Source organism: Bemisia tabaci, chromosome 4, assembly GCF_918797505.1.
Source record: "Bemisia tabaci chromosome 4, PGI_BMITA_v3".
NCBI lineage: Eukaryota > Metazoa > Arthropoda > Insecta > Hemiptera > Aleyrodidae > Bemisia > Bemisia tabaci.
The window spans coordinates 61,721,276-61,737,595 of NC_092796.1; the positions used below are offsets into that span (position 1 = coordinate 61,721,276).

General features: G+C 39.5%; 1 protein-coding gene and 1 long non-coding RNA gene across 2 annotated transcripts in view; both read right to left on the reverse strand.

Moving 5' to 3' along the window:
* Positions 1–4,711: 4,711 nt before the first annotated feature.
* LOC109031768 (uncharacterized) overlaps positions 4,712–16,320 on the reverse strand; it is a 36,778-nt gene continuing 25,169 nt past the window's right edge. The window contains exon 2 of the mRNA XM_019043509.2: positions 4,712–8,688. Within this exon, the coding sequence (XP_018899054.2) occupies positions 8,248–8,685 (438 nt within the window). The 5' untranslated portion in view covers positions 8,686–8,688 and the 3' untranslated portion in view covers positions 4,712–8,247. The remainder of the gene's footprint in view (positions 8,689–16,320) is intronic.
* LOC140224399 (uncharacterized) lies at positions 9,599–13,118 on the reverse strand. Its single transcript, XR_011899665.1, has 2 exons — positions 10,942–13,118; positions 9,599–10,785 (listed from the first exon to the last, which is right to left on the reverse strand). It is a non-coding gene; the product is annotated as an uncharacterized lncRNA (long non-coding RNA).

Below are 16,320 nucleotides of genomic sequence, written 5' to 3' on the forward strand. Positions count from 1 at the left end.
TCAAATTTCGATTGCATCGAAATCCCTTTCTAATTTTTTACCGACGGCCCCCAAAAGACCGATTGGTCGTCCGGCTATCGGTAAACCCGAAATTGAAAAATCTATGCACGCCCTTGCCCTGATGGGACAACTATGCACGGCCCAGATCTAAATCCACGGATTTTGTGCAAGCGGGTATTGAAGCAAAAATCGTGACATAATGCTCCACAAAAAACCCCCACGTGCTCCGCGACCCGAGAAAACGGTCAGCATCGAGGACAGCTGCTAATCAAATTCGTTTGAAGTTGGGCGAAGCTTGTCCACCGAATCAGAGAATCGACGCTTCCCTCGAGGATTTAAGGTTGGAACACGTAAAAAAATCTCTATGTGACCACTACTCTGCCTTGTTGCCGACTGGAAATACCGCGTAGAAAAGACCCCCCCTCCCCCACAGAGTGCGATGGCCTCATTTCCATATCTCATTCAGAAAGAGGTGAAAAGTAAAAAATGGTAGAGACTTTACCTAATCTAACAAGGGTTGGTTGTGGGCTTTTTCGGAATCTTCACAAAATAGAGAATTTAGGATAAAATTTGTGAAAACTATTCCTGCTTCCAATGCTTTCTTGACCATCCATGGAGTCAAGAGCGAATTTGATTTCAAATTCCCGTTTTCAGTTATTCAAATATGGGCTCGAGTGCAGCAGATCTACATTCTGGCATTCGCAACTTATCTCAAAGTCTAAATCAAAATATTTTTCTACCGAGTAAAAGTTACATAGTAAAAGTCCGGTATATAGGTAATATATACCGGACGTTTCACCGCGATGGTCATTTGAAAACACAAAGATGACAATTGACGCCACTCCTCCCTCAGGCATTGCGCTGAACTAAAATACGTGATACAACTATTTCATCTCCTGAGTCGCTCAAATTGCATCCATCGAGTTGAAGGCGAACATGATTTCTTACTCCCGTTTCCGGTTAATTAGACGTGACTACGAGAGCAGTGCTGAATTCTTACTTTTGCAACCTGTCTTAATGTCAATATCAAAAGATTTTCCTGTGGCGAGAATCGAGTAAAGGTTACTAGGTGTTTCGCATCGACAATCATTATAAAAACAAAAATTACAAGAAAAGTCACTCGTATTTTGATCGGACAAGACACTTAACTAAAACGTGTGATACAATTCTTTCAACTCCTAGGTCGCTTACCACCAACTGCAAGTTTATGTATAAAGCTTCGCAGTGCTTTATGTCCATGAGTCATATTTTGACGATTGATTCTAGGCTAACTGCAAACGTCTGAGGCAACAAATCAAGGGTCTTTCCTCCTTAAAGCGGCTATAAAATACGATTTCTCGTGTTGGCAACAATGGAGACCAATGAGGGACGTGAAGTACAAAGCGAATAAGAGCAGTTTTTGAAAAAATTGAGATATTAATGCTTTCAAGTAAAACTCGTCTTAATCTCTTAATACATATTCTGTGGAAAATTCGCTCCCAAATTCCAATTTTTAAACATCAAAAAGTCAGTTTAAACGTTCATTCCGCCATAAGGATCCAAGTAATTTCAAAACCTTAAAAACGTATTTCCCGAAATAGTAAAAACTCCACTTATACACCTTGTCCTCGAGGCCCCTTAATTTCAAAAATTGTTTCCCACCTCCCAAGGTGGAGCCAAAAGGGAGTGAATGCAAAATAGACAATGCCATAAGTTTTAAACCACCGAATTAAGTGTTTTTCTTGGTGCATGGATAGCAACCCTGTTTGAATGGCTCACGAATTGAAGGAAATCCACTCGCGGAAATTTGACTATGGGTTAAGATGGCGGCGGATTCTCCAGGAAGCGGAACTCCTCGACTCGAACGTTTCAAAAAGTGTCAATGGCGAAAGGGCCTAAAAATGTGAATATTAAGCGGTAACGATAGTTGAAGGGGTGGGTGAGGCCCGGTCCCGGGGTCGCGGCGCCGTGGAGGGGCGGGGGGCCCCCTCGGTGAGGCGGTGAGCGGACAAGAGCCGAGCCCGAGCGTGGTGCAGAGTCAATTCAAAACAGCGCGGCATTATGTAAATCCCTCGACTCCTTGCATAACAGCAGCTGCAAAACCGCTGACCTTTTTTTCTCATTTCCCGAGATTCGGCCCCAAAAACGATACTTTTTTTCGATGCCCATTCGGGACTCAAAAGGTTTGCGTCACTCGCTTCAAACGCCACCTAAGGGTTGCAGGAAGAGGGAGAGGCCGGGGTGGGGGGTGGGCCCCCCTTGAAGCTTTGACTCCGACTGGACGCACCACTCGCCTTTTCCTCGAATTCGTGTCCGTGCAACCGGCATCCACAAACTTCCCGCATGGTGCCTCTGTCGACTGCCCACAGCCTGCCCAATGCAACTAATTAACATTTCCGAATCCTCTAAAACCTTTGATCTCCTTTAAAGGGTCTCTCAGTGCAGGACAGGGTCTTTTTGTTGGCAGCGAGCTTTTCGTTTACGTGGAGTGCCGAGTGTTCGCGTACCTTTGTCCATGGTCAACTTGAAAGCGTCTGAATTTTGATTGCTTCCGATCATTCTTCAGGAACTGTCCGGCTAAAAGCGCTAAAAGCGCCCTGACAAAATCCTGCAATAATTAAATGAACAGCTTTCTTCGAAACGTATGTAATCAACTCTGGAGAAAAAATTTATTCAATTGAATTGGTCATTCTCAAAAATACTTTAGCGCCAGAAATGTAAATGCCATGGGCGGATCCAGACACTCCGAAGGGGGGGGGGGAGGCGTAGAAGGGCCGGAAGGGGGCTTCCCCCGGAAGATTTTCAAAATATAAATACATTTAGTGTACAGTTGGAGTGCACTTCATCATGGATAATTAATAGCAAATTTAAGCGTTTTTCCTTTTTTTTTCCTCAGGCGTTCTCTCTTTCTTTTTTTCTTTCTACCTGTTTTCGGGGCAAACGGGCGGGGGCTTACGCTGCCTACGCCCTCCCCTGAATCCGCCAACGGTAAATGCGAAAGAAAAATTAGTAAGGACGATATTACTCGACCCATTTTAAATCTTACATTGAGCAATAATGTGATTGATTGATCAAATACCAAAATATTTCGAAGCTATGAGATTTCGAACGGGTCGATTTCAATTTTTTTTTTTTGTGTACGTGTTTTTCTGGTATATTAATTTTAGCGCTTTAAGTCTTCTTGAGACTGATTGCTTAAACTACAGAAAACAGAAAAAACTGAAGCTGGCCGAAAATTTTCGGGATGTGGAAGATGTTTTTGGGGTATAAAGGCTACTAGAAAATAAACATTCTCTGACCCATCGTATAGTAAGATATGAACATTTTTAAACCTGGCGCTTAGGCAACTTTCGAAACAAATGGAGTCGATGCCTATCTTTTGTACGTAAAATGAATAATAAATAAGTAATAAATAAAATAAAAATTAAATTACTTATGATCCTAAAAACAACTTTTCAGCAATACAGCGGATCCATTTCTCCGACTTGGGCACTTTTCGTTCAGACATTCAAGAATATCCTTGGACTATTATGAATATCTTGACGCAGTCGGCGTTGGCCGGTGGTTAGGCGTTTCTCTACTTGAATATTCGCCTCCTAAGAATATCTTTAGGACATTCGAAAAATTCTGAGAAAACAACTTTCGTAAATAAAATTCCTAAAATAATCTTAGGATATTCTCTCGCGGAGACAACTTGCCCTTGCGGCATCAATTTCAAAAAAGCTTAAAAGAACCACAGTCTTCTCACCGATCGCGATCGAAAAGGCGGCTTCAAAACCAGCCCTTGCGTGGAAACCTTACTTTAAGGAAAAATGCGTTGGAAATTTAAAACAGTCGATACTTCTTTTCCGTTTTTGAGAAAATGAAGGAGTTTCCTTGCATTCTCATGGTTGTCAAGAGAGAATACAAGAAGATTTATAAATTATTATTTGTGCAAAAGAAGGTTTTCCGCGTTTGAGCTGTTTTGCAGTCGCCTCCTCAATTACCAGTTGCTTTTTAAGCACTGCGTAGACCGCCTGCTTCAACGAGAAAATTGACGAGTGTCTTCCTGGCTATTGACATTAAGTTGTTTGAAAACAAGGTGGAGAAATGGTGCTGGGCCCACACCATTTCGCGGGGAAAACAAAGCCAAGAAGCTCCAAAAATTATAATTAGAGTCAAAATTAAATTTTTGAACTCGAATGTTTTTTGTAGTTAATGTTTTTAGAACACTGTACTTTTTTTTTCTTTTTTTCCCCCAGCTGTTTAAAACCCTTTTAATGAAAGGCAATGGCGGAACAGCTACTTTCGTCTGCTGTATTTTAAGTATCTCTTGCTTTTAGCACAATTTGGACTAATTAATATGTTTTATGAAAGAGGTTTTTGGAAAGTTGTAACGAGCAATTGAAAGGAATTTTGTGTTCGGAAACGATTAATTATGGGGAAAAAAATCATTCATTTTTTTCATGGTCAAAGGGTATCTGAAAAAAGAACTGTCGAAATGAGTTACTTGTAAATTTCATTCAATCGAATTTAAAGTTTAAAGGCTGAAAATGAGTAATACATGCATGTAGGCAACGTAAAAAAATGTACGTTGAATTGATGCCTTAAACTGACCAACCAACTGATAAATGAATTTAAAAATGAATAAATAATAATTAGAATGATAAAAAAAAATCCCAGAAGTTACTTCGTTCGGACTTGGTAATTCTTTTAAATGCTTTCCTGATGGTTTGAAAAGAGAAAAATTAAATTTGAAAAAATACGAAAAGTCTTTATTCAATATAATACAATTGAGGTAGCGACGAGAGATCAGTGTTCAAGTAATGTTTGACTGAGATTGGTATCTCTACAAATATTTTAAAGTGATCAAAGTGAGCTTGGTAAAATTCACTTGAACCAACTGATAAGTAGAAGGAAAGACTTGGTTGCAGAGGTCTAATCTTTACTGCAATACAAATTTTGAGGATTTAAGTTAACGTACCTATATTAAATGCAAATGGAGACAAGATGGGACACAGAACAAGGTGTGTTGTGTGTCTCCATAAAATTCAAGATTTAAGTACCTACAATAAATTTGTACATTATTTATCCGATTAACAAAACAGAAAACTTAAAATTGAATGTGGCACACAAAAGATAATCAGCTAGCGCCTTCTGTGGCGCTGAAAAAACAAGTCTTTAACATTTTCCGCCCACTAGATGCGATGAGAAAACTGCATTTATTGCAATAAGGGAAACCGTCTTCTTCGCAGCTTTTCGCTGTCGAGAGGAAAATTCTTGTTGCACCACAGAGCCAACTCATAGCGCCATGCGAACTTCAGTTTTTGCAACACAAGATTCCTTGTCCCAATGATTTATTTTCCTCGTGAAAACCAGAAAAAATCGTAGTAAAAAGACAAGAAGGCTTTTGTTGGCACGAATAACTTTCACTTAGCAGAATATGTTGTTTCCAGGGCAAGGCGAGTTGCTTCATCAGGACAAATAAAAGACTGCTACGGGAACGGGTTCCTTAACTGCCATAAATGGAATTTTTCTCAGCACGGAGATCAAATCCAAAGGATCCACCATTGTTTGTTCATTTAAACGTGTAGTCAATTATTAAAAGTTTATCAGTTTACATGGCAAGTAGGTGGGTTAATGACTATAATAATGAGTGTATTTTTATTTTAGTAATACAAGAATCAATTGAAATCGGTGGTAAGCTCTCTTTCGTGAGGCTAAATTTACTTTCCTATTGCAATTACTGTTGAGCTACTGGCGTGACCCTACTTCGCTATCTGTAGAATTTAGTGGCAAGTTTTTCTCGCCTATTTTTAATGTACTATTGAGCAAGCATGTGTTTCTTTTAAAGCTCCAAAAATATCAGTAAAAAAGAACGTGGAGTTCATTTGTGAACCTGTTATTTCCTATCTAAAGATTAAACATTTTGAAAGTCTCGAGGATTCCTTTTATAGTAAGCATGCGCACGTTTTGTCGACACTACGTAATTCACGCACTTGAAGTGCAAAAGTTTGATCAAAATTGTCAGGAAAACTCTTGCTTCTCAAATTTCAACCTGGTCGAAGTCTAAGACGGGGAAAAAATAGAAAAAAAAAAAAAAAATTCTGTAGATACATATAATGCATCACTATTAAAGAGATTTATGTACGAAAAAAAAAAAAAAAAAAAAAAAAAAAAAATAGCTCAATTTTAACTTAAAAGTATCGAATGAATATTCTAATGGTGATACAAACACCATTAAGAAAATTATTATGACTTGTCTTTTTTAGACGACCTCTTCCGGTCAACATTGTGCACCTTTCACACTTAGGGTCACATTCATGATAATAGCTTCTTTCTTTAGGAGGCCCCATTATTGGCTTACATTGTTAATGGGGGCAGTTTAAGGAAGCCCTTGAAATATTATTATGAAAAATACAATTTTGTCAACTTTGAGTAAAAATCAGCGGTATAACTTCGACAATGAATCCTTGCGAGAGCTAATTATAATTTACCACTGCAAAAAGGACAAAATACGGAAGGTAAAGTGCTTTAAGATTGACAGACTTTAAGGTAGGTACGAACCTACCTTAAAAAAATGTACAAAACTTACGGTCTATTTTTTTCGCATTTTGTATTTTTATAGCGGCAGATTATTGTAATCCCTTTCAGGAATCCATTCCCAAAAATATACATCTGAATCTTACTCATGGCTTGCAGAAATTATTTTTTTCATGATGCTATGTTAAAGACCGTGAACTTCCCATAATCGCAAGATAAACCATATGAATCAGTTGTTTTCAAAAGGGAACAAGTCCATTTCTGCATGAGCCTTGGCTTCCATAAAAGGATATGCTAACTGAGACTCATCGAGGAATGGGCCTGTTCCCTTTTGAAAACAACTGATTCTGGGCCTCCTCAGGAAAGATGAACCGAGCTGTTTAAGAAACGACTGTGAATATGACCCTAAACGTTTCATGCAAACAAATAATCTAAATTATAATAAAACATAAAACAAAAATCTAACCAAAAACTACAGATCTATGACTTTATGAACAAGTTAGGAAACTGACTAACTTTTAAAAAACGCTTTTGAAGAAAAGAAAGATGCGAAATTCCGATAGCTCAAAACCTGCTTAGCGTTTTAATTTAATTAGAAAGGTCCACAAACTGTACGACTAAAGCCAACTTGGGCGAAAAGTCGGATGATTTGGCGTGTCTTGAAAAAATAATGTATATCAGACCACAAAGAGAATAGAGATCAGCATGATTATCAAGTGTCTTTCAATAAATAACTCCCAGAAATATTCGGTGCCCATCTTGACGCTATAGGCAGCACTGATCAGTTATCACGCGCATATGATGAGGTTACTTGGGTCTGATGATTATCAAATATCGATGAGTAAATGAGGACCTTCCTATTAATTAATATATCCACCAACGACGGTCAAAAATACATGTATAGTTCAATAGCTAAAAAGCCTCAGTCATTAGATTAAAGATACATTTTAACTTGAGCAAAAAGACCGTATCTACATATGACTTAAGTCGCCTCTGACATAACTCAGAAAAACCACAAGGAATGTGTCTCTGGTAACCACAGTAGGACCTTGAAACTGATCTGAATATCTTTATTAGCGGAACTTGCATTTGGGCGTATTTATGCTAAAAAGAAATATGTAAAACTGGAATAAATCTAAAGGAAATGCGAAGTTGTATCGTACGCACTTACTCCCTTTTGATGTGATTCAATTGTGCATAGTTCTTTTTAGCAAAAATATAACCATTTAAGTTAAGCTCACCAAATTATTTTACTCGGGCGCTTAAACACTCATCGTGTTACGCATCAGACATCAACGCAAATTAAGATTATTATTAAAAAAAAAAAAAAAAAAAAAAAAAAAAAAAAAAAAAAAAACCGTATACATTTAGTGGAAAAATTATTATAAACATGCTTTAAAACATGAAGAGTGCGTCTCAGTGGAGTTTAAGAATTTCTTAATACTTGATCTTTCAAAATAAATAAATTAAAGCCAAAAAAAATTTTTTTTAAAATCAAAGATAAGTTTTTCCTTTCATTAAAAATACGTTCTTTAACCTTTTTTCTCAGTGTGTCTACCTTAAAAATAAGGAGAAACGACCGGAATTAACCATCTTGTGAGGAAAACACGGTAAAGTCTACCTTAAAGAATAAAGAAAAACGGCTAAAATAAACCATCTTGTAAGGGAAATACGGTAAACTAAAATAAAATAAGTATCAGTGAGTTGAGAAAAACCGGGAGGATGAGAAAGTATCACAGATGAGAGTCAGCGAGATAGCTCCATGAGGTTGTGATCTTTGAGGCAATTGGGACAACTTTCAAGATCCATGAGCCAGAGAACTTGCGGATGCTGCGGACACGCTCGTCTTATGCGAACGTTGGGCGTGAAAGTTTGGCAATTGTTACAGTAAATCCCGTTGGGTTTCCGGTTGCAGAAACACGGCAAGCCCGACTCTTTCTTCTCTACTTCTAAGCGACTCTTCTCTACTTCCAGGCGACTCTTCTTCTCGGGTATCGGTGAATTGTTAAAGCCCGACTTTTTCTTCTCTACTTCTAAGCGACTCATCTCTACTTCTAAGCGACTCCTCTCTACTTCTAAGTGACTCCTCTCTACTTCCAGGCGACTCTTCTTCTCGGGTATCGGTGAATTGTTATTCGAGTCATTGCTCGTGTCCATAAAGTTGTGCCTCCCGCGACCAGCCATTATCTGAAACAAAACAACAATAAAAATAAGGAATATGGTAGTAAAAATTGCATTATAAGAAAACGTAACCAATATGTTGTGTTGATATGGGGCCGTCCATAAATTACGTAACGCTTTAAGTGGGGGGAGGGGGAGGGTATTTGCCAGCGGTACCGCGGCGTTCCAGGGCGGTGAGGGGTACAGAGCGAAGCGTTATAGGTAACGAGTTTAAGTGATTTTTTTTTCGAGTTACTTTACAAGTTTTTGTCACTCGTCTTCGGAAGTTTTAAAGAATCTCGAAAATATTCTTTATGCGAGAAACGCACACTGACTTCACCGCGGTGTTAAAAAAAAAACCCTCGAATCACACCGCAATCTTCAAAGAAACACGCGATTCTAACACCACTGCAAGCTGGCTTTCCTTATTTTCACAGCCTTCCCACTTATCACGCGATCATGATCGGGAAGACTCGGCATTCCTGTCTACTCACACGGGAGTGATCGAACAACGATAGGTATCGATGAACATGACCACTAGATCAGTATACTTGATGCAAAGGGAGTGTGGTGGGGTTGAAATCCATTCCCTCGATTAAGGCAATTCGTCCCGGATTCTGGAGATTGGACTATAAGTATAAAATCTGGGTAGATTTTTACTTTTAGCCCAAAAAGCGACGATAGCCCCTCGACTTGAGCTTATAAGTTCATGCTCAACTAAAAAACCGTGGAAATTATTTAATTTTAAAATGTATCGACGGTACCCAGAATGCATTGCAAAAGCTGAAGATCTACCCTTGACTGGACCGCGTTTAGCAGAAAGGAACCAAGACACATCCGCTATTGCCAAATGTAACTGAGCAATTTAGTTTTTTACGAGAGAACGTTCGTACGGATTCCTTTCAAAATCGTGAGAAATTCGCTTCGTAGTTTGCAGAATATTTTCTGAAATTTGCACAAAACTCCGGACAACCCTTTTCATGTAAAAAATTAAAGTTCCCAATTAAATGTGGCAATAGCTGATGTGGCTTGGCTCCTTTCTGCTTAACGCGGTCCATTTTACCGCATTGTTACATATAGCTCCGACAACACTTTTTGGTGTTTTTCCTTATTAATTGATTTATGCATCCTATTTTGCAGAAATTTTATCCGAAATGTCATGGATGGCCAAGATTCCTTGGAGAATTTTAAGGAATTTGCTTCACTACATGCAGAAAATTCACCGAAATTTCCACAAAAACTGCACTACCGTTTTCATGTAAAAAATCAAATTGCCACATTGAATTTGGCAAAAGCTGATAAATCAAATTGCCGAATTGAATTTGGCAAAAGCTGATGTGGGTTGGTTCCTTTCTGCTTAACGCGGTGCGACTCATTGCGTGAAAAAGAAAGCGGTGCGAAAAGGAGCGGCGGGGCGGGCGGGGAGCGGGTGAAAATGAGGACATGTTGGAGGTGGAAGAGAGCTCGGGCTCGGGAAACGAGGCCCCATTTGTAAAAGGTATAATAAGAGATTAAGTTGAAATCATTTAACGGGAGCGGAGGGAGCCAGCCCGCGGGCCGCGCGCCGCCGCCGCTATCCCGCTATGAGCCGCGGTGGCACGAGCTGCGCGAGAGACCCGATAAGTAGTCCTCGGGCGCGAGCCCCCCGGCCCACGGCCCCGGCCCGGCAGGTGGGAATCCACCGCGCTCGCTAGCGGCACGCACCCAAAAAAACTCGCCACTTCGCCCCGGGCGCCGCACCGTGGATCCAGTCAATACCACAGCTCCAAACCAAATCTCCCAAATTGAAACGCTTAAAACACCGACCATACAACATTTTCAGCTTTTAAAAGAGCTTCCATTGGTTTCCTTGTTAAATTTTCTTCTCAGAGCACCTCTTGAAATTTAAAATATGACGAAATACACGTCAAAATTTGCAGATTTAGTCGGAAAAACATGTCCAACCTCTCTAATTGACTCGATCCACTGTGAAACTTTTATAACTCCATGCAAAATTTGGAGGTTTTAAAAGTGGGTCCATCGGTTTCCTTGTAAAGTTTTCTTCTCAAAGCACCACTTGAAATTTAAAATATGACGGAATACGCATCAAAATTTGCAGTTTAAATAAAAAAAAGCAAGTCCGACCTCTCTAATTGACTCGATCCACTGTGAAACGTTATAACTCAATGTATGCAAAATTTTGAGCTTTAAAAGTGGGTCTATGGTTTCCTCGTAAATTTTCTTCGAGAGCATCCCTTGAAATTTCAAATATGTGATGTGCTTAGAAAAAGCATGTCCGACCTCTCTAATTGACTCGATCCACTGTGAAACGCTTATAACTTAATGTATGCAAAATTTTGAGCTTTTAAAAGTGGGTCTATTGGTTTCCTCGTAAACTTTTCTTCTGAGAGCATCCCTTGAAATTTAAAATATGAAGATGTCCGCATGAAAATTTGGAGTTTAGGTGAAAAAAAGTCATGTCCGACTTCTCGTATTGACTGGATCCCCGGTGCGGCGGGGCGCGGAGCCGGTGGCGTGAGCTCCGTTAGACGCACGCTCCCCGTTTTGGCCCGTTTTCGGGTAAAAAAACAAGGTTTCGCCGAAAAAAACCCGTGCGGCTCGTCCTCGTCTTCACCCCATTGGGAGCGAGCCGAGCGCGAGATGTGCCCACGGGTCCCGCGCCGCCCGTACAATACAAACACCGGGGTCTCGAAGCCTTTATTGAGAGCTTTAATCAAAGATTACTTGCCCGCTTCATGAAAATATAAACACGCGCTATCGCATCGCATCGCATCGGAGAAATGATGCGGAAAAAGATAGTAACCCAACGAAACCCCTCGAACCCTTGCCCAGGTTCATTAGTGCTGTCACTCCGATAGTCGAGTTAACTGGGCTACGTTTGGACCGAGTTCATCAAAAAGTAACCAACCCACATCGAGTTGAAACCAGAGACAAGAGACCCTCCACAAGTATCTTGGCCATGGTGAAAGCTTTTACTTTCGGGACTTGAGCATTCTACTGCTGACTTACCTACATGGTTCATGTTCAACAACGTGTTGGCAGTTTCGTTTTGCAAACAAACCGAAATTTAGGGAACTTGTTCGGCTCATGACGCCACCCGAAGCTCATCATCCACCATGTAGGTAGGTCAACAGCCGAAATTAGAGTGATGACTGTTGATCCCTTGTAATTGTCCATAAGGAATAAATTGTGAATCCCCAAATGTAAAAGCTTCCACCTGTCGCCAAGAGGCCAATGGAGGGGTCTCATGTCTCTGGTTGAAACTGAGAAAAAGAGGTTAGAAGTTGTATTCCTGCATATGGCTCAATGTAGAAAATAAACTTCAACCCCTCTGAACGTAAAATGATTCATTTTTTAGACTTTCAGATTTTGGCAGGAGAAAATAAACGGCTAGCGGAACTCAGAAACATTCCGGACTCAATTCTTCGGAAAATTTGCGTTCGTTCCATTCTGATAAACTCGGTCCATTTGAGGTGCAGTGAGTTCTCCGTTTTCCCATTTTTCCAACCGACCTTTCTATTTTAGCAACTCTCTGGTTTCCAGAAATTTTCAAAATCATGATTTTTTATCTGTCCTCCGTGCAAAAATCGCAAATTACGCGAAAAACACGCGATTCAACGCTTTTGCGAGCTCCTGGCTTCTAAAGAAACTGCATTTTTATGATTATTGCATGCAGCCATTAACAGGTGAAAGTCCCTAGATGAGCCCGCTCTGTTCAGATTTATGAAATATGACCCAGGTTTCTGTATATTACGTGATGACGTTGAAAATTCTTCCATTTCAACATTGTACATTTTCATCCCTTGTTACATCTCATTCCAAAGATCCACTGGGCTGAGTGTTATGATGTTTGCGGCTATTGATAGGGATGGTCCCTGAATGAGCCCATCCTATGTACATTATTCCATGTGGAGGTGGGGGGGGGGGGGGGGGCTCCAAAGCTGCCTCAGAGGCGCGTTCTCTGGGGGTTGGGTCGCGTAGCGGCCAGGGGGCGTGACCCTATAGTAAGCATATGAAGTCAGACACGAACCAGAAAAAAAGCAACAGAGACATTCGGAGAAAAATTATTCTGCCTCTGCGATGAGAGATGACAAAGCTGAAGTGTCCTGCTCCTCTGACGTCAAGAAAAACTCTCGTAATAAAAAATCTATTAATACCATACTTAGAAAAAATGCTTCTTCAAGGTGACTCGTCATATACTGAGAATCTAAATATCTATTGAGATCTGAAGAGTGAGCGTCCGCCCTTCATCTCTCCTCCCTTAACTGAAAAACTTTCAAATGAAATAAGTTATCAGCATAAAGAGGACAAAAACAACTGTGCAGATAATTTCCAAGAAAGAGCGAGTGGTCCTACTTTTGGAATGACCCTCGAAAGAAGATAAGATGAAAAAATACTTCGCTTAAGAAAGGGAACATTTCGAACACTAACACACACGAGCAAACACCCTTCAGTGGCGTGGCCATGGACCAAGAGAATAAATAAGGACTCCCAACTCCCTATTGAAACCTGTGTTAAAAACCGTTACCGCGCGCTTGCAGCGAACCTGGCAGAGGGTGCGGTGAACTAACGCCACAATGGTCCACGATCGCACCTCTATAGTATGTTATTCCATGCAATGTTCTTTGTTTATCTATGATTTATTTATTTGTTTAGATACTTTAATACATTTTACTTTCGCAAACTAATGAAATAGTATAGATACATACCTTCTGCAGAGGTCAATGCGAAAGACTTTGATTTGAAGTATCAAAACACGAGCAAAGATGATTCAGTCAACTTCTGACGCAGAATCAAAGAGACTTGCTAATAATCAAATTAAAGGTAATGCTTGAAGTCAAGTATCTTTGATTTTGTGACACTCAGTTGATTTTTATCAGTACAACACTATTTCTCACTAAAAAGATTTCACTTAACAGAGAAGCGCCTTTGGCTAAAAGTACAATCCTGATTCCTGCTGCACACTACACACACACACACACACACACACACACACACACTTCCTTTGGCTTTCTCAACAGCAGTTGCTGCTGAGTAAAACGGTTAGAAAAAACACTTCACATTATTACTAGTTTATGTACCCGAAGACTGACGAAGATTGAAATAAAAAGGGGGAACTTTTCACGCTAATAAACTCTTCAAAACTGCAGGGCGACCACGAGGATACGAGGATCTAGAAACTTCTATGAGCACCAAGGTAGATTTACACAGGTATGGACAGAACTTAACAACTGGCCTCTGATTGGCTCTCCAGCGGCCCCTTAACGTCAGCCATTTTGATTGTTTTGATTATTTTGATTTATTATGTTCGGTTTATCGTTTGTCAAAATTTTGTGGGATTTTTTGCACAATTTTGATAATGCTATATGAATTTTAACGTTTAAACGCACAAACGTTTGAATGTTAATTTGATTGTAATTTAATTAAAAAACGGGCCCCTTAACCTACGTCACGTAGTCATGTGACACGTACTGAGGCTCATGGGAAATTTTCAACTTTTCCATACCTGTGTAAATCTACCTTGTATGAGCACTGAGTGATAAGCCTAAATAGGTGGTGCATGGAAATATAAACAGGAGGACCCAATCGTCGGTTTAGTTCACTACACCCTCTGCCAGGGAGCGCTGATGTCAGCGCTAACCGGAGTTGGGGGTCCTTATTTATTCTCTTGGTCCATGGCGTGGCGTGCATTGCGATATATCGATTGACCTGTCATTTAAACCTCTGGCGAAGGATCGATAAACAGGGTATTTGCAGCGAACACCTCAATAATCGATTCTAAACCATAGCATCGAATCGGGAAATATCGGTATATATCACAATGCGCGCCACGCCACTGACACCCTTACACACTCAACATTGCGTCACGATGAGCTATTAAAATATGCGTCTAATTTCAGTTCTAGGAAACTTCACTTGGACCTGAAGACCTTTGCTGAATTTAGTATCTTAAGATCTACTTATCCAGTCTATATATGGACGATACTGCCACACAGAATTAAATCCTACCTACATACTCGGTAATTTTAGAGGAACATATACGTGTCTAAGCAATCAAGAAAGCACAATCGTCCTATCGAAATCCTAATCCTAAGGCCCTCTCCATCTCTCATCATAGGTTTAGAGATGATGGACCAAACCGAGAGACATTAACTGGACGTATTTCTATCAAACGGAACTATGTGCATTATGACGTGAGCCCTGGTATGTATGTATTCTTACGGGTCTCAGGGCTCATGTCGTAATGCACATAGTTCCGTTTGATAGAAATTCGTCCAATTAGCTTGACTGCCTGGTGGCGAGGGATCAATTAGATTATAGAAAGATGCCAATTATTAATGACAACAACCGCACTGAAAGTAAAAACAGTTTGCTTAGCTGGGCATAATGATTATGTAATGCAGAAGATCGATCAAAATCGAATTAGTGACTCTATCTTTGGGGCTGTTCAGGACACAATCTGTAGCGAGCAATGTGTAAAAACTTTGCAGCGATGCATGTGCACTTTTTGGTTGCTAAGCAATTCCTTCATTTTCTTTCCTTGAAAGTAGCAAAACTGTTACATACTTAATGTAAGGGACAGAAAAGGCACCCGATCGCGAACGTATAAAAATGAAGTTTCTTATTCTATTAAAAAAAAAAAAAAAAAAAAAAAAAAAAAAAAAAAAAAAAAAAAAAAACACAAAACAATAGGAATGAAGGAATTACTTAGCATCGAAAAATTGTGCACATGTCCTATTGCACATTTTTTTAGATAGTAGTGTGATACAGTGCTGAAGACCTTTGCAATCAACATGTAACCATCCGGGGTCTCCCTGAGCAAAAAAATATAAAAACAAATTTCATGGTAATTGATTGAAAAAAATCAAGCTACAAGTCAAAAATAAATGAATGAATTAATTAATAAATTAATTTAATTTCATAATTAATTAATACATCAATGAATTAATTAATTTTTAATCAATTACCACTATGCTTCTTAGCCGGTCAAATTTGGCTTTAAAATGTAAAACAAACCTTGGATTCAAAATTGAATGACTTTTTCATAACTTCTCAGGGTTTTTAAATATGAAATTTCCTAACTTTCATGCATTTAAGGTGTATTTTCTGGCATGATTTTTCATAAAAATGCCTTATTCAACAGATTTGGTGACGAGGTCTCTTACAATTGAAAGAATTCACATTATGCGTACTTAAAGGCAAGGGTTTTTTGCGTCCATAGCGTGTGCAGTTAAAAATGATTTATTTTTCCTGCTGACCGAAAAAATTTCGAGGTTTCACACTGAAATTTTTTAATTTTTCCCTGACTTTTCATGATTCAGGGTTGCCAGATACTTCCTATTTCAAAATTTCCTGACGTTTTGGAAAATTTCCTGAACCAGTGGCACTGTTATCCCCTGACTTTCCCCTCACTTCTTCCGAAGAAAAAAGAGAAAAAAAATTTAAAAAAAGCATTAAAAAAAAGCGATGCAAGCTTTGAACCACTGCCATTGTAGGAATGAAGTTAAAACTTGCAAATAACCCGAATACAAAGAAAAGAAAAGAAAGAAAAAAAAAGACCCGAGCGGGAGAGCGGTGCAGAATTCTAACTTTTGCAACTTATCTCAATTTTACTATCAATTTTGTTTTCTAAGGGGAAAATCGGGTAAAAGTCGGATG